Raw genomic sequence first — 23581 nt, 5'->3', positions numbered from 1 at the left:
GGCTTGTAATGCTAAACAAGGCAGCAGCGCGGGTTCAATTCTCGTACCGGTCTCCCTGAACAGGCGCCGGAATGTGGCGACTAGGGGCTTTTCACAGTAACTTTATTGAAGCCTACTTGTGACAACAAGCTATTATTATTATTATTACCTGGTCCCCATGAACAAATGATTTTAAAAGATTTAGTGTCTTCTAAACATAAATTTGGAAATTGTGATATGGAAATGAGAAGGTCAGTTAAGCGAAAACATGACACTTAGTTCCAAATGTATAAAAGTGAATCTGTGAAATACGTCCGCTTGCTTGTGAAATGGAACTGAACAGTTCAAGGTGTAAAAATGCCGCCTCTTGTCAGTTTGAAGACTTGACAATAGGAGACATTTTCTCAAACTCGGCTCGTTACACATTTAGATCCAATAAATTATTGTTTTGGTGTTCAGTTTTACCTGGACAAGTAGAAATTCTAAAACATGCCAAATGTTCATTGGATTGGGGTTTGATCTTGGTTATCCAGGCAAATTTCTTTCCATCACTGATTCTCAGCTGCAGAGTAGCAGCTCTGGCACTGCACATTAGATGACAAGCATGTGATATGAGGAAGTACTTTTTTAGGCAGCGAGAGGTAATGCCCTGGACGTTGCTACAAGCAAGGGCGGTGAAGCAGAGACAATCAGTGATTTGGGCACTAGAGGGAAATACATTTAGACATAGACATAGAACATAGAACAGTACAGCACAGAACAGGCCCTTCGGCCCTCGATGTTGCGCCGAGCAATGATCACCCTAGTCAAGCCAACGTATCCACCCTATACCAGTAACCACCCCCCCCCCCCCCCCCCCCCCCCCCATTAACCTTATTTATTAGGACACTAAGGGCAATTTAGCATGGCCAATCCACCTAACCCGCACATCTTTGGGCTGTGGGAGGAAACCGGAGCACCGGGAGGAAACCCACGCACACACGGGGAGGACGTGCAGACTCCGCACAGACAGTGACCCAGCCGGGAACTGAACCTGGGACCCTGGAGCTGTGAAGCATTTATGGCTAACCACCATGCTACCGTGCTGCCCATTTGCAGAGCTATGCAGATTGAACAAGGGACTGGGCCTGATTGGGTTTCTTTAGAGGATGCTGGCATGGACTTGATGGATCGAATAGCTTCCTTTATGCCATAATGAATTCATTGTTTGTCTTCAAAGATTCAGAATCACAATGAATGTACCCCTCATCCTTAATTGTTGTAATGTATGATTTTAATTACTTTGCAGGCTACTTGCTGTGAAGATAGGCTGAACTGTTGCCCAAATGGCTACACTTGCAATGGAAAAGCTAAAGCATGTACATTGCGGCCTCAGCTGAGATGGGACCTCTTCTTTCCAAAGCAAAAAAAGGCCTTTGAATGGCTGTAATGTGATTGTGCCTCTAATCTACTTGAACTGTGTAATGCACCAAAACAAAACTCTACAGTATGAACTCTCAGGATTTGTACAAAATAACATTTTGAGTTACTTTTATATGGTAAATCTTCTAGTCAGGCATAAAACAAGTTCCTAAAATAGTAAAGAACAGTTCTGGCGCAGCAAAATCTGGTTTGTTAAGTCTTGAATATTTTTCTTTAAAGATTTTAATCCTCTTTACTATAAAATCATTTTTAGGAACCTCTTCTGTAAACTGTATTGATGCTGTTTTTGTGCATTACATGGATGTTGAATGTAAAATTGCACCAAATTGAAACCCAGCTGCTTGATTCTCTTGCAAAATGGAAACCTGCAGGTTTATCAACCACCTTGACGTAAAGTAATACAAGCAGACAACCTATCCGATAAATTACTAACCTGATTGGAGATTGATTTTATGCAGGCATAGTAGATACATAGATGACCTATCTCTTGTCTGAGAATCATTCAAATCCAAGCCCTTTAATTCAATGTGCACTGAGTACGTTTCTCAGGGTGATACTCTTGACTGTTTAATCTGTGAAAACACTGAAGGTCGTTTGAAAATGTGGATGAACCTTGATCCAGTACAGGTGCAACCATTGATTAGGAGAGAAGGAGAAAGTATCTCCATTTTTGTGGTCTGGCCTGGATTATGCTGCACTCCCTCCCAAATAGAATGGACCTGATGTGCATTTCCCTCTCCTTGCACTTGCCACTCCAAAGCACGCTTCTTTATCTGTGAGTATTACTCTTGAATTTGTATGACGTATGTTTAGCTGCAACCAGCTGAACTTGTCATTCTGTGGAGCCGTGACCTGATCTTGCTCCACATCAGGCTGCAAACCAGCCTCCTACAGCAACATTTTAATATAAAAACAAGACAAAACAGGTAAATTTGAGAATCATTCTTAAAATGATAGTCTTTGAGATAGTTGAGACTAAAATGTTTTAAGTACTAATTCAAAAATTCATTGATTTGGGCTTTATTATTATTAACATGCTTACTAAGTTCTTTGTTCAATCAAATTGCAAAATGAGTTCTAATTTTTAATGGTAAAGACATTTTTAAAACTATTTTGTTGGGACTTGTTAAATTCTTACTGATTCCTAACTTAAATTCAGTTCATCCATTTTTTTCCCGATTGAACTGGAATTCATCTCTGGCCAATGCTTTTCTTTAAAGATATGAGGAGGCAAAAGATTTGTCAGCTCATTTTGAAGGTGTTGGTTGCTTGTAGAATTAGCAAAAGACAGCTTCAGTGAGGTGGTGGTAGTAATGGTGATGATTAAAACAGCCAGGTGGTGCGATTGCAGTAACCTTTCCAAACTTTTTGTTTTGCTCATCAGAAGCATATCTGATGTCAGTTCACTTTTAATGGATTTAATTTGTGTTATAATTTACTGTTATCATGGACATATGTATCCAAAAGCCTAGCCTTGCGCAATCCTGCTTATTTCTGGGTGAAGTCATGCTACTGAACCAGCGATGGAGTGACTTTATGATTAATCATTAGGTTTTGATAGTTTCTTTCTGAGCACCTCTAATGGGGCTTTTGTGCGCATGAGAGAGGATTTCTCAAGCAAATATTTGGGCGGTTTATTTTCAGTAAAGTAGAATATTCAATTTGAGATGAGTTTCCACTCGAGTATAAATTTCCATGATAGCTCATGCATTTGTATAAAGTCTTTCAATTTTGAGTTTCGGTAAGTTCTGTGTTTTGAAATCCTCGCATCCACTATATAATGCATCTCAATATGTACACCATAGTTCCACAGTGGCCACCATTTAAAACCGCTTCATTGTGTAATCCTTTCATTGCATTTCAACCATTGCAGTTGGACCGTATGCTCATTCGATGATTGAAAGGATGGCACTGCAATATTGCTTTAGCATTACCGAAAGGGAATTCTTGCAACTAAATGATGGAAATCAAATCACTCGTACTGTGCAATGATCCTGTTTCTTTTTTAATGTTTGCTATAAATAAAAAAAATTAAACTGAAATGTTTTTGCTTATTTAATTAAACTTAGGACTCCAGTAAAACTGGTGTCTTGTGTTCCACCACACATTAGAGGCTTGTTTGGTCTTGGGAAGCTATGTGAGTACCATGCACATAAAATCTTGTGCTGGCGGAATATCTGCACATGGTTCTTTCCTTGTTCCATCTACACTACCTCAAACCATTTATGTTCTTTGCTTCTTGCGCTATTGGGATCTTGCTAAGATTTCAATCACTTCAGAAATAAATTGTCCTTTCTTATTTTTGCGTTTTAATTCTATAGAATCCCTACAGTACAGAAGGAGGCCATTTGGCCCATCGGGTCTGCACCAACCCTCTTAAAGGGCATCCTTACTAGGCCCACTCCCTCACCCTATCCCTGTAACCCAATCCTTATATACACCTCTTTGGACACTTAAGGGCAATTTTAGCATGGCCAATCCACCTAACCAGCACATCTGTGGACTGTGGGAGGAAATAGGAGCTCTTGGAGGAAACCTGTGCAAACATGGGGAAAACATGCCAACTCCAAACAGCCACCCATGGTCATATTTGAGCCTGGTTTCCCTGGCACTCCTATGCAGCAGTGCTAACAACTGGCACCTTCTACTGTGCCGTTCCATTCCAAATGATTTTGCATGTTGTCTCTCCCAGAACCTAAAGGTTCTGAAGAAGGGTTAATGGACCCGAAACATTAACTCTGTTTCTCTCTCCACTTTTGCTGCCAATTTGTTGAGTTTATCCAGCATTTTGTGTTTTTATTTTAAGTTACAATGGGTGCTGCTTTGTTGCACATTAATAAGAATATTCCACTTTTATTTGAACCTCTACAAAAGGGGCAAGATAAATTGCATCCAAATTGCTAGCCTGAAAATATAACATCCGTGCTCTTTTTGGTTTGCTGCCTACAATACAGCGGGCAGCACGGTAGCATTGTCGATAGCACAATCGCTTCACAGCTCCAGGGTCCCAGGTTCGATTCCGGCTTGGGTCACTGTCTGTGCGGAGTCTGCACATCCTTCCCGTGTGTGCGTGGGTTTCCTCCGGGTGCTCCGGTTTCCTCCCACAGTCCAAAGATGTGCGGGTTAGGTGGATTGGCCATGATAAATTGCCCTTAGTGTCCAAAATTGCCCTTAGTGTTGGGTGGGGTTACTGAGTTATGGGGATAGGGTGGAGGTGTTGACCTTGGGTAGGGGGTAGAGTGCTCCTTCCAAGAGCCGGTGCAGACTCGATGGGCCGAATGGCCTCCTTCTGCACTGTAAATTCTATGTAATAGTAAGTCTAAATTCCACTCTCGCTATGTTATTTGTTTAATTCAAGTCATTCGGTTATTAATATTTCTTGGTCCAGAAATTGACACTAAATTTCAGGAATAAACAAAGTCATTCTTTGATGTAGTTTCACAAGCACAGGACATCTCAAAGCACTTTACAGCCAATGAGCACTTTTGAAGTATTATAATGTTGGCACGGCGGTAGGCAGTTTTCACTCGACTGACTACTGCAAACAGCAAAATGATAATGACCATTTTTGTGGTTGAGGGGTAAATAATGGTCAGGACACTGTGGATAATTCTCCTGCTCGTCTTCGAATAATGCCACAGTATCACATCCACCTGAGGAGGCAGATTGGACCTCCGTTTAATGTCTCAACCAAAAGACTCCGATAGTGCAGTGCACTAGAATCATAGCCATGATCTTGGTGCTCAAACACTGCAAAGGGGACTTAAACCCTGAACCTTGTGTCTCAGGGGGTAAGAGTACTACCAACTGGGCCACAGCTGTCACTCTGAATTGTAATGGTTATTTCCAATCACATGGTGTCAAAGTAACAGCAAGAGTGCAATGAAACCTGAGGAATAAAATTGGAAATTGAAAACGTGATTGGTGTCTTCACCAATCACCATCCTGTGTTTTGTCAGCACTTTTCATGCAATGCACTGCCTACGTGCATTGGAACTTGGAGAAACACGTCAAGTATTTCCAACGGAAGCTTCACAAGCTACCTGAATGTGAAACTGTGCACCTGTAAGGAGTTACTAAACCACGTTGTCTGGCATCATGTTGGAAAAAGAAACCCCAAGAAGAAGACTTTAGGTAAGAATCATCAATATGAATGACCTGGGCCCCTTTCAAAGAGTTTGAGAGGCAGTCTTTCTAGCCTGGTTCTACCTGCTAACCTGTTTTGCGTGGAAATTAAATTGAAATCGTAGCTGCAGAAGAGACTTCTGTGCCATTAAATGCCAAAAGGTCCCTGGTGGTAAACTAGCTGAACAGAAGATGGTACATAATCCTTTCAATACTCCATTCTCCAGCTTTATGGGAATGCTCACATTCCCTCATTGGGAGTGCCTGTTTTATGAGGACGCATAGATTCCTTTTCAAAGGAATTGCCATTAGATAGAGTGAAACTGGATGTTACAGTACATTAGAGAATAGTCTTTCTCTTTTGGGGTCTGCCACAGCTCTTCGCTTTAATGGCTGCAAGGCCCTGTAAATTTGAATAATCTTAATCTAGTGCTTACTGGGAGTAGGCCCACACCATAAAACTCTATAACTCGGGACTAGTTGCTTGGAATAGGTCAAAAGGTGGTTAGGAACAGGAGACCCTTTGGCCCCTTCAGCATGTTCCTCCATTCACGAGATCATGGCTGATCTGCAACCTAACTTAATTTATCCACCTTTGCCCCACATCCTTTAATACTGTCAGAGAACATAAGATTCATTTAATGAACTGTTGCTGTGAAAATGGAAGAAATGGGCACTACTTCAACAGCTGGTTGGGGAACCGAGTGAAGGTGTCTTTATTACTGTTGGTTTAACAACAGGTAACCTGTTGGTTACCACCTGACAAGAATACTTGATGTTGACACTGGATATCTGAAAGGGGAAGTATTCAAGTTCTCTGCCACTAATATCTCACCTTGATCAGCGCGCAACATTTCAAAAATAAATAATGCACATGGAAGACAAAATTTCTAATTTTCCAAATGCTATAGCTGAGAGTAACTCTCTCGTCATTTAATCAATTCTGCATTCCCCTTTGTTGATTCTTACCTGTTCCTGTACTTTTTTTTAAAAAAATGTTATCTCAAAAGATCATTGACTTGAAGCTATAAGTCTTTATTCTCAATAAACGCCTGAGTGCTTTCAGTAAAGGCAGTCCTCGGACTGAACACAATGTTCCTGAAAACCACATTGTAAGCAAAACATGGGAAGTTGGAACCGATTTTCCCATGGGAACAAGGGTACAGATGGCGGATTGGTTCCTGAACCAAGGCTGGAAATCACTCATGGGGTGTTAAATGCCCTCGAGTCTGTTTTGTTAAGTCGCTGAGGCAACTGTTGATGTCTGCATGCCTTAGCATAGGTTCCTCAGTGTGGGGGATATAATGAAGCCATCAGATCAATGTCAATTGCCTGTTTTAGACTAATAATCTTTATTTATTTTTTTTGAAATAATTTTTATTGAAAAATTTTGAATTTATACAATAACGCACCATAGTAAAATACCAAAAATAACAATAATATTAACAATCATAAACATTCGCCCCACCTCCATGAACAACACAGCATTTTAACAACAATGCAAATTAGCACAATATAAAGTTACAGAATAGACACTACAATAAGGAACACACCCCCCCCCCCCCCCCCCCACCCCACCCCCTGGGTTGCTGCTGCTATTGACCAAGTTACCTATCTTTGAGCCAGGAAGTCCAGAAAAGGCTGCCATCGTTTATAGAACCCTTGTATTGATCCCCTCAGGGCAAATTTGACCCTTTCCAATTTTATAAATTCCGCCATGTCACTGATCCAGGTCTCCACACTTGGGGGCCTTGCATCCTTCCACTGTAGCAGAATCCTTTGTCGGGCTACTAGGGACGCAAAGGCCAGGACACCGGCCTCTTTCGCCTCCTGCACTCCCGGCTCTACCGCAACTCCAAAAATCGCGAGTCCCCACCCTGGTTTGATCCTGGATCCAACCACCCTCGACACCGTCCCCGCCACCCCCTTCCAGAATTCTTCCGGTGCTGGGCATGCCCAGAACATATGGGCATGGTTCGCTGGACTCCCCGAACATCTGGTGCACCTGTCCTCACCCCCAAACAACCTACTCATCCCGGACATGTGGGCCCGGTGCAGCACCTTAAATTGGATGAGACTATGCCTCGCACATGAGGAGGAAGAGTTGACTCTCTCCAAGGCATCCGCCCAAGTCCCGTCCTCTATCTGCTCCCCAAGTTCCTCCTCCCATTTAGCCTTCAGCTCCTCCACTGACGACTCCTCCACCTCCTGCATTACCTTATAGATGTCAGACACCTTCCCCTCTCCGACCCACACCCCCGAAAGCACTCTGTCCATCGTCCCCCACGACGGCAGCAGAGGGAATCCCTCTACCTGTCGCCTAGCAAACGCCTTTACCTGCAAGTATCTGAACATGTTCCCTTGGGGAAGGCCAAATTTATCTTCCAGTTCCCCCAGGCCCGCAAACCTCCCGCCAATAAACAGGTCCCTCAATTTGCTGATGCCCGCCCTTTGCCACCCCCTAAATCCCCCATCCTTGTTCCCCGGGATGAACCGATGGTTGCCACCCAGTGGAGCCTCCATCGAGCCCCCTGTTTCCCCCCGATGCCGTCTCCACTGTCCCCAGATTCTTAGGGTCGCCGCCACCACCGGGCTCGTGGTAAACCTCTTAGGGGAGAGCGGCAACGGTGCTGTTACCATGGCATCCAGGCTCGTACCTCTACATGACGCCATCTCCATTCTTTTCCACGCTGCCCCTCCCCCCTCCATCACCCATTTATGCACCATTGACACATTGGCTGCCCAATAGTACCCCAGAAGGTTGGGCAGCGCCAGCTCGCCTCTATCCTTCCCTCGCTCCAGGAACACCCTCTTCACTCTTGGAGTCCCATGTGCCCACACAAAGCTCAAAATACTGCTAGTCACTCTCCTAAAGAAGGCCCTGGGGATAAAGATGGGCAGGCACTGAAAGAGGAACAAGAACCTCGGAAGCACCGTCATTTTGACGGACTGTACCCTCCCCGCCACCGATAATGGCAGCATGTCCCACCTCTTGAACTCCTCCTCCATCTGATCTACAAGTCTGGTGAAGTTATGCTTGTGAAGAGTCCCCCAGTCCCTGGCCACCTGCACCCCCAGGTACCTAAAGCTCTCCCCGGCCTGCCTAAGCGGGAGCCTACCAAATCCTTCCTCCTGGTCTCCAGGGTGCACTACAAACACCTCACTCTTGCCTAAATTTAATTTACAACCTGAAAAGGTCCCAAACTCAGCTAGCAACTCCATCACTCCCGGCATCCCTCCCACCGGGTCTGCCACATACAGTAACAGGTCATCGGCATACAACGACACCCTATGTTCCTCTCCACCTCACATCAAGCCTCTCCACCTCTCTGAATCCCTCAACGGCATCGGCAGCGGCTCGATTGCCAGTGCAAACAACAAGGGGGACAGGGGCAACCCTGCCTGGTCCCTCGGTAAAGCCGGAAGTACTCCAACCTCCTCCTATTCGTGGCCACGCACACCATTGGGGCCTCATATAGCAACCTTACCCATCTAATGAACCCTTCACCAAATCCAAACCTCCCCAACACCTCCCATAGGTACCCCCACTCCACTCTATCGAAGGCCTTCTCCGCATCCAGCGCCACCACTATCTCTGCCTCCCCCTCAATCGCCGGCATCATGATGACATTCAACAATCTCCGCACATTCGTGTTCAGCTGCCTTCCCTTCACGAAACCTGTCTGATCCTCGTGCACAACCCTTGGCACACAGTCCTCTATCCTGGTGGCCAGGATTTTTGCCAGGACCTTAGCATCCATGTTGAGGAGAGATATGGGCCTGTACGAACGACACTGCTGGGGGTCCTTATCCTTCATTAAAATTAACGAGATTAGCGCCCGCGACATCGTCGGGGGCAAAGTCCCCCCTTCCCACGCTTCATTGAGTATCCGCACCAGCAAGGGGCCCACTAGGTCCACAAACTTTTTATAAAATTCCATCGGGAATCCATCCGGCCCCGGTGCCTTCCCTGACTGCATCTGCCCGATCCCCTTAACTAGCTCTTCCAGCTCAATCGGCGCACCCAACCCCTCCACCTTCTCCTCCTGCACCTTCGGGAAAGAAAGCCCGTCAAGGAACTTCTCCATTCCCCTCCTCTTCCCCCATTGGCTCCGACCGGTACAGTTCCCCGTAAAAGTCCTTGAAGACGTCCTTCACCTCTACCCACTTCCGCACCACATTCCCACTCTTGTCTCTCACTCCAGCCATTTCCTTAGCCGCATCCCGCTTGCGGAGCTGATGAGCCAGCATCCTACTCGCCTTTTCACCATGTTCGTACACTGCCCCTTGTGCCTTCCTCCACTGTGCCTCTGCCTTTCTAGTGGTCAGCAAATCAAATTTAGCCTGCAGGCTGCGCCTCTCCCCCAACAGTCCCTCCTCTGGTGCCGCTGCGTACCTCCTGTCCACCTCCAGCATCTTTCCCACCAGTCTATCCCTCTCGCTCCTCTCCCTGTGTGCCCGGATGGATATCAGCTCCCCACGAATCACTGCCTTCAGGGCTTCCCAGACCATCCCCACCTGAACCTCCCCCGTATCATTCACCTCGAGGTACCTCTCAATACTTGCCCGGACCCTCCTACACACCTCCACCTCCGCCAACAACCCCACATACAACTGCCACAACGGACGTTGGTCCCGCACTCCCCCATCTCCAACTCTATCCAATGCGGAGCGTGGTCGGAGATTGCAATGGCCGAATACTCGGCCTCCTCTCGGAATCAGTCCCCTACTCACCACGAAGAAGTCTATCCGAGAGTAGACCCTATAATACGTGGGAGAAGAAAGAGTACTCGCGTCCCCTCGGCCTCACAAACCTCCATGGATCCACCCCACCCATCTGATCCATAAACCCTCTCAGTATCTTGGCCACCGCTGGCCTCCTACCCGTCCTAGAGCTGGACCGATCCAGTGAAGGACCCAACACCGTATTAAAGTCCCCCCCCCCCCTCCATGATCAGACCTCCCGCCTCCAGATCCGGGACCCGTCCCAACATACGCCTCATAAAGCCGCATCGTCCCAATTTGGGACATACACACTAGCCAGTACCACCTTCTCTCTTTGTAGCCTGCCCCTAACCATAACATACCTACCCCCCCTTATCCGCCACCACCTCCGACGCCTCAAGCAACACATTTTTCCCCACCAGAATCGCCACTCCCCGGTTCTTCACATCCAACCCAGAGTGGAAAACCTGCCCCACCCATCCCTTCCTCAGGCGGACCTGGTCCACCACCTTCAGGTGGGTCTCCTGAAGCATTGCCACATCTGCCTTTAGCCCCTTCAGGTGAGCCAGTACCCTTGACCGCTTCATCGGCCCATTCAACCCTCTTGCATTCCAGGTGACCAACCGGATCAGAGGGCGTCCCGCCCCCCTCCCCCGTTGACTAGCCATAGCCCGTCGACTGCCCGCCCCAGGCCAGCACACCCTGCCCGACCCAGTCCCCACAGCGACAACACCTCTCCTCTGTCCCCCCAGCCCCCACCAGCTCCTTCCTGACCCTACCAGCAGCAACCCGGTATTCCCATTTCCCCCCCTCCCTCCCCCCCCCCCCCCCCCCCAGGCTAGGAACCCTCCCAGCTGCGAACCGTCCTCCATTGTACTTCCGTGGGTCAGTTAACTTCTGCTGACCCCGGAAACTCCCGCCAATAACCCGACCCTCCCAAAGTGGGATCATCCCCCAATCTATCCCTCCTCCAGGCACCGCTCCAGCGTGGGGAAGAACCAGTTAAGGCCCCGCCTCCCCCATCACCGTCTCCGCCCTGCAGGAAACCAGAGGAAAGCCCGCGCTTTCGCACTGCCCCACCACACCCTTCTGATGCAGCTCCCAAATAACAGCCCCACTCCATACCCCCAACCCGACATAGAATACAACAAACCCCCCCGACCCTCCCCGCAAGATACACAACTCAACCAATGCCCCACAGCAGAAAAAACATAGCAGAACAACACCCCCATAAATAACCATATCAAAATTGCAAAAGTACAAAAAAAAAAGAACATAGCAACAGCAGAATCCAGCGCTAAGATATTACAGCCGACCCCGCAACCCCAAACCCCTAGTTCAAGTCCAGTTTCTCGATCCGCACAAAGGCCCACGCCTCCTCCGGGGAATCGAAATAATAATGCCGGTCCGAATAAGTTGCCCACAGGCGCGCGGGCTGCAACATTCCGAACTTTATCTTTTGCCTGTAAAGCACCTCCTTCATCCGATTAAATCCGGACCGCCGCTTAGCCACCTCCGCACTCCAATCCTGGTAGATCTGTACTACCCCATTCTCCCAATTGCTGCTCTTCACCTTCTTGGCCCAGCGCAGCACACACTCCCGATCACTGAACCGGTGGAACCTCGCCAGCACCGCACGCGGGGGTTCATTGTCCTTAGGCCTCCTGGCCAGTACTCTGTGTGCTCCCTCCAGCTCCAAGGGCAGATGGAAAGACCCGGCCCCCACTAGCGAGTTCAGCATTGTAGCCACATAGGTTGTCAGGTCTTTCCCCTCCAGCCCCTCCGCAAGGCCCAAGATCCGCACGTTTTTCCGCCTCATGCGGTGATCAAGCTCCTCGAAGCGTTCCTGCCACTTCTTGTGGAGTGCCTCGTGCCCCTCCACCTTACTCACGAGGACCACGGCCTCCTCCTCTCGTTCAGTGGCCTGCGTCTGCAACTCCTTGATGGCAGCACCCTGGGTGGTCTGAATCTCCGACAGCCTTCTGTTTGTTTCCTGCAGAGAGCTCAGTACCTCAGCCTTGAAGTCTGTGAAGCAGCGCAGGAGAGCAGCTAGTTGCTCCTGGGCCCACTGTTTCCACTCCTCTGGAGCTCTGCCGGTGGCCATCTTGGATCTCTTCCCCTGTTTTTTCTGGGGAGCTGCTGCTGCTTTTTCCCCCTTTCCACTCCGAGTTCGAGTCATGGACTGCGGGGAAAGTCGTTCAGCACACCTTCCCCCACCGGGAGATGTCGAAAAATTTCCGTTTTGGGCTCTAAAAAGAGCCGAAAAGTCCTTTTAAAACGGGAGCTCCCAAATGTGTGGCTTCCTACTTCATCATAGCCACCGGAAGTCGACTAATAATCTTTATTATTGTCACAAATAGACTTACATTAACACTGCAATGATATTTCTGCAAAAATCCCCGAGTCGTCACACTCCAGCTCCTGTTCGGGTACATGAGGGAGAATTCGGAATGTCCAATTCAACTAATAGGCACGTCTTTCAGGACTTGTGGGAGGAAACTGGAGCACCCAGAGGAATCCCAAACCGACACTAGGAGAACGTGCAGACGCTGCATAGATAGTAACCCAAGCTGGGAATCGAACCCAGATCTCTACCCCTGTGAAGGAACAGTGCTAACCACTATGCTACTGTGTAGCTTTGAACTTCTGCAAGTCTTTGCACATATTAAATACAATGTAAGTGTACAAATGCATTAAAATGGCAATGGTTGTACCAAATATTTTTAACTTAATAAAAACATCAGTGTCCAACCTAATAAAGAACCTGTCCAGTATTACAATGGGCAGCACAGAATGTCTGCGCGTGTATAAAGGTTCTGGCAAGGAGCTGTAAAGTCGAAACTGACTTCAAGTCTTTTTTTAAATTTAGAGTACCCAATTCTGTTTCTTCCAATTAAGGGGCAATTTAACATAAGGGGCAATTTAACATAGCCAATCTATCTACCCTGCACATTTTGGGTTGTGGGGGTGAGACTCATGCAAACAGGGGGTGAATGTGTAAACTCCACATGGACAGTGATGCGGGGCCGGGATCGAACCTGGGTCCTCAGCGCTGTGAACGTGTCTCCCCCGACATAAAGTCTAAATGGCGTGTCATGCATAATCTTTAGTGCCGCTCGTCGTAACTTGAATACCTTAAAAGTCGAGAGCTGCCTGTATTTTGTGCTTATTTCTGTCTTTTTCTGGCTATGGCCCAAAGCAGCTCGGCCTCTAGGTCTCCTAAGGGTAATTTAGACTCAGACATATTCCTCTGTAGGGTTGAATCAGTTTCCTGAACAGATGCACTGCATGGTTGTCCATTTTTTGTTGTTGCATAGGGACAGTGGATAATAAGTAAAATAATGTTTCTATGGATGTTGCAAACTATTTCAGTTACTGATACTGAGCCAAGTGCTGGGATTTTTAAATTTTAGACACCAATGAGGGAAGTGTTCAGGATGGAAATGAACGTTTTTTGGGAGCACAAACTATAAACCAGGAAAAAAACAGATTGTGGATTTGAAGGACTGGATTGCCTTTGTCTGAGGGAGTGGCAGCATTCTCCTGGGTTTGACTCCCTTCATGCTTCCCTTTATACCTCAACTGATTCACAAAATAAAACAATTTCCTCTATGCACCGGGGAATTGTTCTGGCCAGCGCGAGTGCTCAATGACAATTTGGAACAGATCTCCCTGTTAAAAAGACAAAGAAAAATAGTGATGAGGTGCCCAAAGAGGGAATAATGTAATCGTGATGTAATGAATGGAAGAAAAGATCTAGATAGTGCACTATCGGATAATGGAAAAAGGATGTGTGTAGGACAGTCCACCTGCCTGCGTCTGAGTTTTTAAAATAACAAACTCCTCTATTTATAAGAAGTCAATCACTTAGCTTTGGGGTAGTTCTCTTTTTTCCAAAATGTTACTTCAATATTATCATTTTTTTAAATGAATTTACGGGATGTGGGCATCGCTGGTTAGGCCAGCATTTATTGCCCATCCCTAGTTGCCCTTCATAAGGTGGTGGTGAGTTGCCTTCCTGAATAACTGCAGCCCTGAGGTGTAAGTATGCCCACTGTGCTGGTGGAGGTTGGAGTTCCAGGATTTTGTCCCAGCGACAGCGAAGGAACGGCGATATAATTCCAAATCAGGGTCCTGAGTGACTTGGAGGTGAGCCTCCAGGTGGTGGGGTTCCCAGGTATCTGCTGCTCTTGACCTTCTAGATGGTAGTGGTCGTGGGTTTGGAAAATGCTGCCTAAGGAACCTTGGTGAGTTACTGCAGTGCATCTTGTAGATTTTTCACACGGCTGCCACTGTTCATCGGTGGTGGGGCGGATGGGGCTGGTTTAGCTCACAAGGCTAAATCGCTGGCTTATAAAGCAGACCAAGCAGGCCAGCAGCACGGTTCGATTCCCGTACCAGCCTCCCCGGACAGGCGCCGGAATGTGGCGACTAGGGGCTTTTCACAGTAACTTCATTGAAGCCTACTCATGACAATAAGCGATTTTCATTTCATTTCATTTCATGGTGAAGGGTTTGAATGTTGAAGGAGGAGCAATTAAGCGGGCTGCTTTGTCCTGGATGGTGGCGAGTTTCTTGAGTGTTGTTGGGAGCTGCACTCATCCAAGCAGGTGGAGAGTATTCTATTACACTCCTGACTTGTGCCTTGTGGATCGAGGACAGGCATTGGGGGGGTGAAGAGGTGAGTTACTCGCCGTAGAATTCCTAGACTTTGGCCAGCCCTGGTAACCACAGTATTAATGTGGCTAGTCCAGTTCAGTTTCTGATCAATGGTAGGCCCCAGGATGCTGCCGTCACATGGATCAGTTGCAAATGGATCACTCAATTCTATTTGTAAAAAGGGTAATGAGCAATTCTCACATCATCACTGAAAACTAACATCTGAATTTACTATTCAAAACAAATATGATTCATTGCATTTGTCTTGAAAAGCCGATCTTGAAATTGCCGTCCTTTTGTGCAACTGTGGCATTTGTCTGATTATTAATTGGGAAAGATGGTGGGGATTACCTACCCGTAGCTCTTTTCATCGAATACAATTTATCAAGCATGCTGTACCTGTCCCTTCCTCCGTATTTTAAATTATGAGTATTTTGCATTTTTTAAATTCATTTTTCCCTTTATTTTCATTCCAGTGCACATCCCAGTGCATAAGGTCACTCCCTCGGTTGTTTTCCAGAGAGGGACAATGCTAGCCTATGGAGCAATGAGTGAGTCAAGATGTTTCAACAGATTGCTGTATGAACTTCCGTTTTTATCTGAATGGCAACTACAAAGTAGAATTTTTCTTGTCCCCATTTTTCCTTCCTGTCCTGAAGGCCTTTGAGCAAATGATGATTTGTTTGTGCTTAAAAGCCGAAATAGTTACTTTCCATTGGCTATTTAATCAGGCAAGGCATGACTGATAAATTCAGACCAGTCCCACATACATATCTTGACATCCCAAAAGCAGGCAACTTGGTGGTTTTCCCCTACCTGGCCCAGGAAATTATGAACTAATTCAGCACAGATGCGGGCTCAAACCCTTCAGGCCTGCATTCTCGGGTCTAGTGGAAGGTGAGGAGGGGATTAGACCCCAGAACTTTAGGTATTGTGATTTTAATATTGTGATTTTAATCAACATAATTTTGCAACACATTAATTTTCAACCCCAGTTCAATGACTTGTTCAATAATGCAGAAAAGCTGGATTCATTTCTCAAACATTTTTAATAAGCTTTGTATTAACAACTTTTAGGAACAAGCAAAAAAGATTGCACAGCATTTTTGACCATGTTTTCTTTGAAAAGAGCAAACTCGATGCCAAGCACACATTTCTGTTTAAGACCACCTCGTAAAAAAAAACGTGGCCAAGAGTCAAACAAAAGACACCGAGTCACTAGCACTAATAATCATTTCAAAATGTAGCCACACGCATATTACGACCAGCAGAATCAGTCCAGGTCATTCATCCTACCTCAGTTGTGGTACAACATCTGAAACAATGACATGAATGCCCCAAAAGGAGATGCGAACTGGTGGCACAAGACAACTGTCTATCAGGTTTAAAAAATGCAACAAGTCCACAATTACAATACTAATAACCCTTAGAGTAGTTCTTATTTTGAGCCTAAAATTACATAGTTTAATATGTGCATTAACAGGAAATGCTGGCACCTCAATTAATAGGCTTTTCAAACCGATGAAAAAAGATTGCATTCCTTAATATACTTTTGGTCTAATTTAGGTTGTTACGAGGTGATCTTATGATGCTGCACTCGAGGTGTGGGTTCAAACTAGGGCTATAAAAGTAACTGGCTGGTTACAGATGAGCCATGCGCTTCTCTATTGGGTCCCTGCCTTGTAAAGAAGCTCCACTGTCTTGCTGCTGGACAACATTTTTGCGAATGGTCATATATTGTCTATGATCATGCGTTCAGCATGAGTGACGCAGTAATAAACTGAATGCAATTGAAGTTTTGAAAAAGAACCTAGCACACAAATAAACAGGATTAGTTTTCTGTCAGCTTTTGGCTCACCCATGTTCTGAGATGGATTATTAGGTTGCAAAAATAAGGACCCGTTAAGGTGTAAAATCTATTGGCTAAAATATGTTGAATGTCGAAAAACAAGGACTAATCTTATCCGGTAGCTTATTAAATTCCACTTCCCCTCCACCCCAAAAAGGTTTGCTTCATCATTTGTAGTTAATTAAAATCCAGTTCCTCAATGAGAGTTGTACTCTCCCTAATTTGGTTTGAATTTTTAATTTAGCCCAGCCTAAATTGCTCCCCCCTCCAGCTCCTCTGCCTCATGCTTCTTTGTTGGAACCCCATGAGGTTAGGCCACTTCTGGGTGCAGTGGGGAGTCTATATATTGTGATGTACAAATTATGAGAGAGACAAATCAGGTGGTCCAGAATGCTGTTTACCATCTGTCATTTTCCGCAGGTTCATAATGTCAGCAGAAATGTGTTGGGGGGGGGGGGGGGGGGGGAGGGGTGAGAGGGGTGGAAGTGGTAATACAGGTTGGGCTCCAATTCATAACCTGTCTGGATATAGGCTGGCCTCATTCAACATCAAATCCCATCTTTAGTTTTTTTGTAAAACTTCATTTAAATATTCCCGGAGCTGCGATCATCAAGCGTATAATCAATATTGGGGCTGGGTGACTGGGCTTCTGGGTGCTTGCTAATACCTGAAAGCAATGTTTAATTTTTTTTGCATTTTTTATCAATGAGCTTCTTTATTGCAAGAACAGGTTCATAGGTTCTGCTTCCTTTGTGTCATATAGAATAAGAAGTCTAAGCTTAATGAAAATTGTGTATCATTCATTCACTCACAGGCCTGTTGGAACTTGGGATATCAGTTAACATTTGCCTGCTCTTAGCCAACAGTAAGGTGTGCATATAGGGACATTCATGTCAAAAGAAATATATAAAGTATTTACTAGATATGAATTAGTAAAGTAATAATATTCTTGTATCTGTCTGATACGGTGATGATGCTTTTTTTAAACTAAATATCCTAAAATGATGCATTGCATTTCTGATATCTGACAATCATTTTTTTATAAATTTAACATAAAGAGACGTCAATGATGATAACTGAAATAGCCGACCCTCTTTCTTTACCCTCAGCTTTAACAAGGTGAGGTACAGAGAAAGGTCTATAATTAGTCCCAGCAATGAGGCTTAACGTTAACCTGATGATTTCCATTTTTCCCTCCAGTCATTTCATTGGGATTTGCTACTTCCGTCCAATTACAGTGAGTTCTACGCTGGAGGGGGCCATCTTTCAAGTTGGACATAAATACTTCCTGGATTCATTTCAATTGGCTGAGTAGGTGGCCAAGGCTGGGTTTTGAACCCAAGTCTCTCAGGTGAAAAGGCAATGTGTACTAATATGCTGCATAACTAATTTGCAGCATGGTGGCACAGTGGTTAGCACTGTTGCCTCACAGCGCCACGGATCCAGGTTCAATTCCAGCGTTGGGTCACTGTCTGTGTGGAGTTTGTACGTTCTCCCCGTGTCTGCGTGGGTTTCCTCCGGGTGCTCCAGTTTCCTCCCAGTCTAAAGATGCGCAGGTTAGGCTCTGCTATATTGTCCCGTTGTGTCCAGAAGATTAGGTGGGGTTGTTGGGTTCAGGGGTTAGGGTGGGGGAGTGGGCCTAAGATAGGGTGCTCTTTCAGAGGGTCAGTGCAGACTCTCTGGGCTGAATGGCCGCCTTCTGCACTGTAGGGATTCTATGACTGTTACTTTACTCATTTTGACGTTGCTGATCCACAAAAGGAAAACAAAAATGTGAAAAGCAATTTCTGCAGCTAAGCAATGTGTTTAATTCCCACTGAAAATTTGTGTTCAGTGAATACTTGTTTAGAGGGCCTGAATTAAATACTTTGCTATATTTATATCACAACCCAGAGAGTCATGTTCAGTAAGATATACTGTTCACGTTATCCAATAAACTACAGGGCATTAATAGTCATAGCAGTATCTGATCATTTATTTCACTTTGATTTCTTTTCAGCTAATTCATGTTTTATGGTGAAGATAATCATTTGATATAGATTGACAATACACTGGATGGGCAATCTTTTACTTACAGTCATTAGGATGTAGCTCCCCCTCAGCTAGCAAGTTTTCTAGTGCCTGTCTGGTTGAATGTGCCAATAAGATGCTTGACAATGGTGCTGATAGGATGGGCCATTTTGAGAGCTGGACCCCATTGACATTTGGCTGGCGTGTTGTAACCAGAGTTTGGGTGACCAGGGGTGGCTTTGTCAATCTCTGGGCTGAAGAAAGGAAGTTTGCTGGGGTAGTGGCGAGCAGGGAGAATGCCACAACGGAGGTGGCCCAGGTTAAATTTGTGGATCCCTGGTGGAGGCACTCTTGCTCATCCTGGCCTGACCTAGGAAGCTATCAATGGGGTTGTCTAGTGCCGGGCTGTTAACTATTACTTGTCCCATCCAGCCAGCTCAATAAAATGACAGGCGTTGTCCCATTGACATCACAGTACCCGCATCCGAAATGAGCCTAATCCCAGAGTCCAGGGCCTGCTTCCCTGTAGGTAACACCAAACATTGCCAAGGTAATGGGGCACTGGTGAATGCAAATAACTTTCAGGGTGCTAAACTCCTGTTCCTAACTCAGACAGGAGGGCTGAAAAGGCTGCCCATAATTCAAGTGAATTAGGCTCTCCTACACTTTACATGGCCAGATACATCCCTTGTAACAGGTAATGTACATGACAGGTACTTTGTTTAGACTTCTGCAGCAATCTAACATAAGTCGTTATGTATATTAGCCGATTTACACAAGAAATCATACAAATGCATCATTAATTTACCAGGTAATCCCTATAGGCCTCAGGCTACTGGTCATTTCTCTTCCACATATATTAATTGAACAATTCATCTCGACGCAAACTAATATATTTAAATATAAAACAGCACTTGAATTAATTGTACCTGTGATTATTTCTCCTACCTAGCAGGTTGGCTAGCAAAAATCACAGTGCTAAATTGTAACTGGGCTACGGTTCTTTAGCTGTTTCTGCACATATCGAATGTCACACTTACAAAATATGTATAAATTCTGACTTCCTAATTTTAGGCTCTTTGTCATCGCCTGCCGCTTTACATCAGCACAAAATGTTGCTTTCCCTCCTTTTTGCACAACTTAGACATAAAGAAGGCACTTGGAGAGTACTGGACCAGATCTATATGGTCTGCTACTGGGATTAGTTTCGGGTCAAGTTAAGGAAAGTACGATATACGAGAAAGAAAACAAAAAAGTACCTTCCAAAAAAAAAGCTCCTATTCAAAAAAGTTGTGACATGTAAAATTACTGCTCCTCAAGCAAGAAAATGCTTCATTTGGTAGGGTTGTTCCAATTAAAATAACAAAAAGGACCTAACCTTTATATAGTCTTTTCATCTTCCTCAGGAAAAACAGTTACTGAGTTTATTGTGTGGGTTGGTACCACACTGACATTTTTATTTTTACAAAAACTCAGTATTAAGTTCTAAAGACAACATTGACAAAGACAGCATGTTCCAACGTGCAAACGTGCAGCTTTGTCTCTGGGATTCATTTCTCTCCCGCAGCAATTTCTTCAGCTTTTGCAAAAACAAAACAAAAATGCACAAATTCTGGACAAACTAGTTGCTGCTTTCATCTCCTCTTCCCATTTGGATTCTCTCTTGAGAAAGTTTTTTTTTTAATAAAAGGTCACCAGATATGTTGCTTCAGACTTTGTAATTTTATTTTGTTTGTGCTCAAATTTTCTGTCAGGATGCTGATGCATTTTCAAACACTTGTGAAGAGTTTATTCAAGGTCTCGGGGAAAATAAGTCCGCTTTTTCACTTCAGGTTAAAAACCATCAAAGGCCTCTCCTCTCGTTTCTGCCAGGGACTCTTTTTATTCTCACCTTGGTCATCTGCCCCTTCAGAAAGGTCTTGCATCTCCTCTTCCGGGCTGGTGGCGGAATCCCTGTGGATCTCGCTGGTGCTGCTCCTCATGCTGTTACCTCTGCTGCGATCCCGCCGGTGAAGTGTTTCCCTGTGTTCGGAGGTCTCTTCGAGCAAAGGGGTGAGCGAGTTATCCTCTGGGGAACAGACGGCTGTTCTACTTTCACTGCTGCTCTGCTCAGTGTCATCCATGTAGACAAGTTTACTGTAGGCCACATTTCCAGGAACATGCCTGTCGCGGTCGTCTTTCATCTTTTTGCCTGGCTTTGTTTCATTCACATCCACGCCAGAATCTAAGCTGGCATCGTTGCTTCCGATTCTTTCTCCTGTCTGTAAATCAATGTAGGAGTGCCGAACGTGAGCGTTGGAACGCCCGTCCAATGATACGAACCATGCTCTGGGATGTTGAGGCTTTACCCCAAGCTCCAAGAACTTCTTTTCGGTGAGTGCTTGCAGTTCCCCATTCATCTGTGCCATTGCTGACTCGTTCAGTAATACTGCCATTGGGCCACTCATAGAGGAAGAATGGGGTCCCCATCCTTTGCCTTCGCCATCATCTGATTGGGGGGTCGGTTGTTGCACTTGCTGATGTTGATACTGCTGAGGTCCAAGCTGGTGGGCCATGGGAGCCCCCTTCATCTCCAGCTGGTCTGTTGGTCCGCCCGCTGACTGATCCATGCAAGGATAATCGGAAGTTAATCCCATATAATGGGCAGGTATGACTAAAGTAGGCATTACATTTCTGTACATGCTGTCCTTCATGTGATCGATAGAACCGCAGAAGATCAGTTGACCTGGCTGGGACAATGTTGTAGGCCTGGCCAGGTGATCAACAGACTGGGACATCATGTACTCTGAGGGCTTATTATCCATTTTGTGGCCCATGAGGGATTCAAAAGGTGGTGGCAATGGTGGAGGTGAGGGTGGATCATTCGCACAAAGTTTACTTTCAGCCAAAATGCGTCTGGCATGAACCTCTCTGCCTTTTTCATCCATTGGTTGTTGTGAAACCATTGAACTGTAGCTCCGGTGGTAGTCGTCCATTAAAGGTGGTTCTAACTCTCCGGAAGCATCCATGGACCTTGCAACTTTCAATGGAAAGCTCTCCACCGGTCTGTGGTAGTCTTCTTTTGAAATTCCACGATGAGCCAAAGTATCAGTGGATGCCTTGCTGATGTGCCTCATCTTTTGACCTGAATCCCGAAATGGGATCTGCTTGAAGAACTCCTCTCGAGAACTCTCAAACTCTCGGGATGTACTGAAGGCGGACTTCAGGATGGGTGTGTGAATATCCATATCCCCATTGGAGGACACTGATTCCAAGTGGCTGGTACTGATCAAATTAATATGAGACATGGAGGTGGCTTGGTCCTTAGTGGAGCTGTCTAAAGTGGAAGCGATCTGTAGTTTTCTGTGCTGTTGGCGCGGTTTTAGACATCTTCTCCTGTTTAAAAAAAAATAATTCTATTAATGAAACTCTGACAAGCTTAAAATCAAGACTTTCGCATTTAAAAAGACAGGACAAGGTAAAAATTTCCAAACATACAACTGAACATAAGTTACATTTCAAACCCAATTTAATACAGTGAATTAAAACAAGACAGTACAGTCCTGAAAATATGTTTCCAATTGATTGGGGGATCTTTTGTTTTCAAGCAATGGCCTATTCATCTCAGCCAGGAAATGCAGTTGGGGCGTTAAACTGACTCTAGCCCAGTGAACAGGTAACCTCAGCTAATGAGTGGGCCGCAAAATTGAAATCAGCCTGACGCAACTAAAAGTGGTACATAGAGCCCACTTAACAAGAAACCGTACGAGTAGGTTCTTCCCGGAGGTGGAGGACAGATGTGAACGGTGCCAAAGAGGCCCAGCCAACCATGCCCACATGTTCTGGTCTTGCCCCAGACTTGTGGAGTACTGGACAGCCTTCTTCGAGGCTATGTCCAAAGTGGTGAGGGTGGAGCCATGCCCGATAGTGGCGGTCTTCGGGGTTTCAGACCAGCCAGATCTATTCCTGGGGAGGAGGGCGGACGCCCTTGCCTTTGCCTCCCTGATCACCCGCCATAGAATCCTGTTTGGCTGGCGGTCAGCAGCACCACCCAGAGCTGCAGACTGGCTGTCCAACCTCTCGGAATCTCTCCAAATGGAGAAAATCAAATTCGCCACCCGAGGGTCCGACGACGGCTTCCATAGAACGTGGGAGCCATTCATGCAACTGTTCCGGGACCTGTTTGTGGCCAACGAACAAGAAGAAGAATAGCCGGGTGGCCAAGAATCAAGGGAAAATGGACGGGAATCGGGGGAAGGTAGCCGGGGGAGGGCTATGGGTTCGTTATGGGGGTATGTTCTCATGGTTTTATGCTTATTTCTTTTTCTTGTTAATTTATTGTTTTTGTATTGGAGGGGAGGAGTTACTGTTTTTCTCTATTGTGATAAAATTTGTTGTTGAAAACTTGAATAAAAATTATTTCAAAAAAAATATTTTTTAAAAAAGAAAAAAGATAAAGCTAGGCACCGTAGGGAGGGGGGGGGGGGGGGGGGTAGGGGGTGAGTGCTTCATGGGGATGGTGTGGGAAGACTGGGTCGCGTGGGGTAATGTCTATTTAATTGTTATTCTATATTTTCTTTTTACACTATGTTAATATTCACTCTAGTTAGTTTTGTTATTGTTGTTATTACTGTTCTTTTATGAAAAATTCTGCAAAATCTGAATAAAAATACTTTTTTAAAAAAGTTTGAAATCAGGCTTGTTGACTAACCCTGAACACATGAATAAGATTAAATGCATTTAATACACACTGAATATAGGGCGGCACTGTGACACAGTGGTTATCACTGCTGCCTACGGTGCTGAGGACCTGGGTTTGATCGCGGCTCCGGG

The 23581-nt window shown here is 45.5% G+C and overlaps 2 protein-coding genes across 3 annotated transcripts in view; one reads left to right on the top strand and one right to left on the bottom strand.

Moving 5' to 3' along the window:
• grnb (granulin b) overlaps positions 1-3443 on the top strand; it is a 113159-nt gene extending 109716 nt beyond the window's left edge. For both annotated transcript variants that reach the window (XM_038778531.1, XM_038778532.1), the window contains one exon: positions 1268-3443. In XM_038778531.1, the coding sequence (XP_038634459.1) occupies positions 1268-1408 (141 nt within the window). In that variant the 3' untranslated portion in view covers positions 1409-3443. The remainder of the gene's footprint in view (positions 1-1267) is intronic.
• Positions 3444-15940: 12497 nt separating this feature from the next.
• fam171a2a (family with sequence similarity 171 member A2a) overlaps positions 15941-23581 on the bottom strand; it is a 370881-nt gene continuing 363240 nt past the window's right edge. The window contains exon 8 of the mRNA XM_038778520.1: positions 15941-22144. Within this exon, the coding sequence (XP_038634448.1) occupies positions 20593-22144 (1552 nt within the window). The 3' untranslated portion in view covers positions 15941-20592. The remainder of the gene's footprint in view (positions 22145-23581) is intronic.

The sequence above is a fragment of the Scyliorhinus canicula genome, chromosome 19 (genome assembly GCF_902713615.1).
Source record: "Scyliorhinus canicula chromosome 19, sScyCan1.1, whole genome shotgun sequence".
Classification (NCBI taxonomy): Eukaryota; Metazoa; Chordata; class Chondrichthyes; order Carcharhiniformes; family Scyliorhinidae; genus Scyliorhinus; species Scyliorhinus canicula.
The sequence above is the reverse complement of the archived record's forward strand: the minus strand, read 5'-3'. Positions and strand labels throughout refer to the sequence as shown.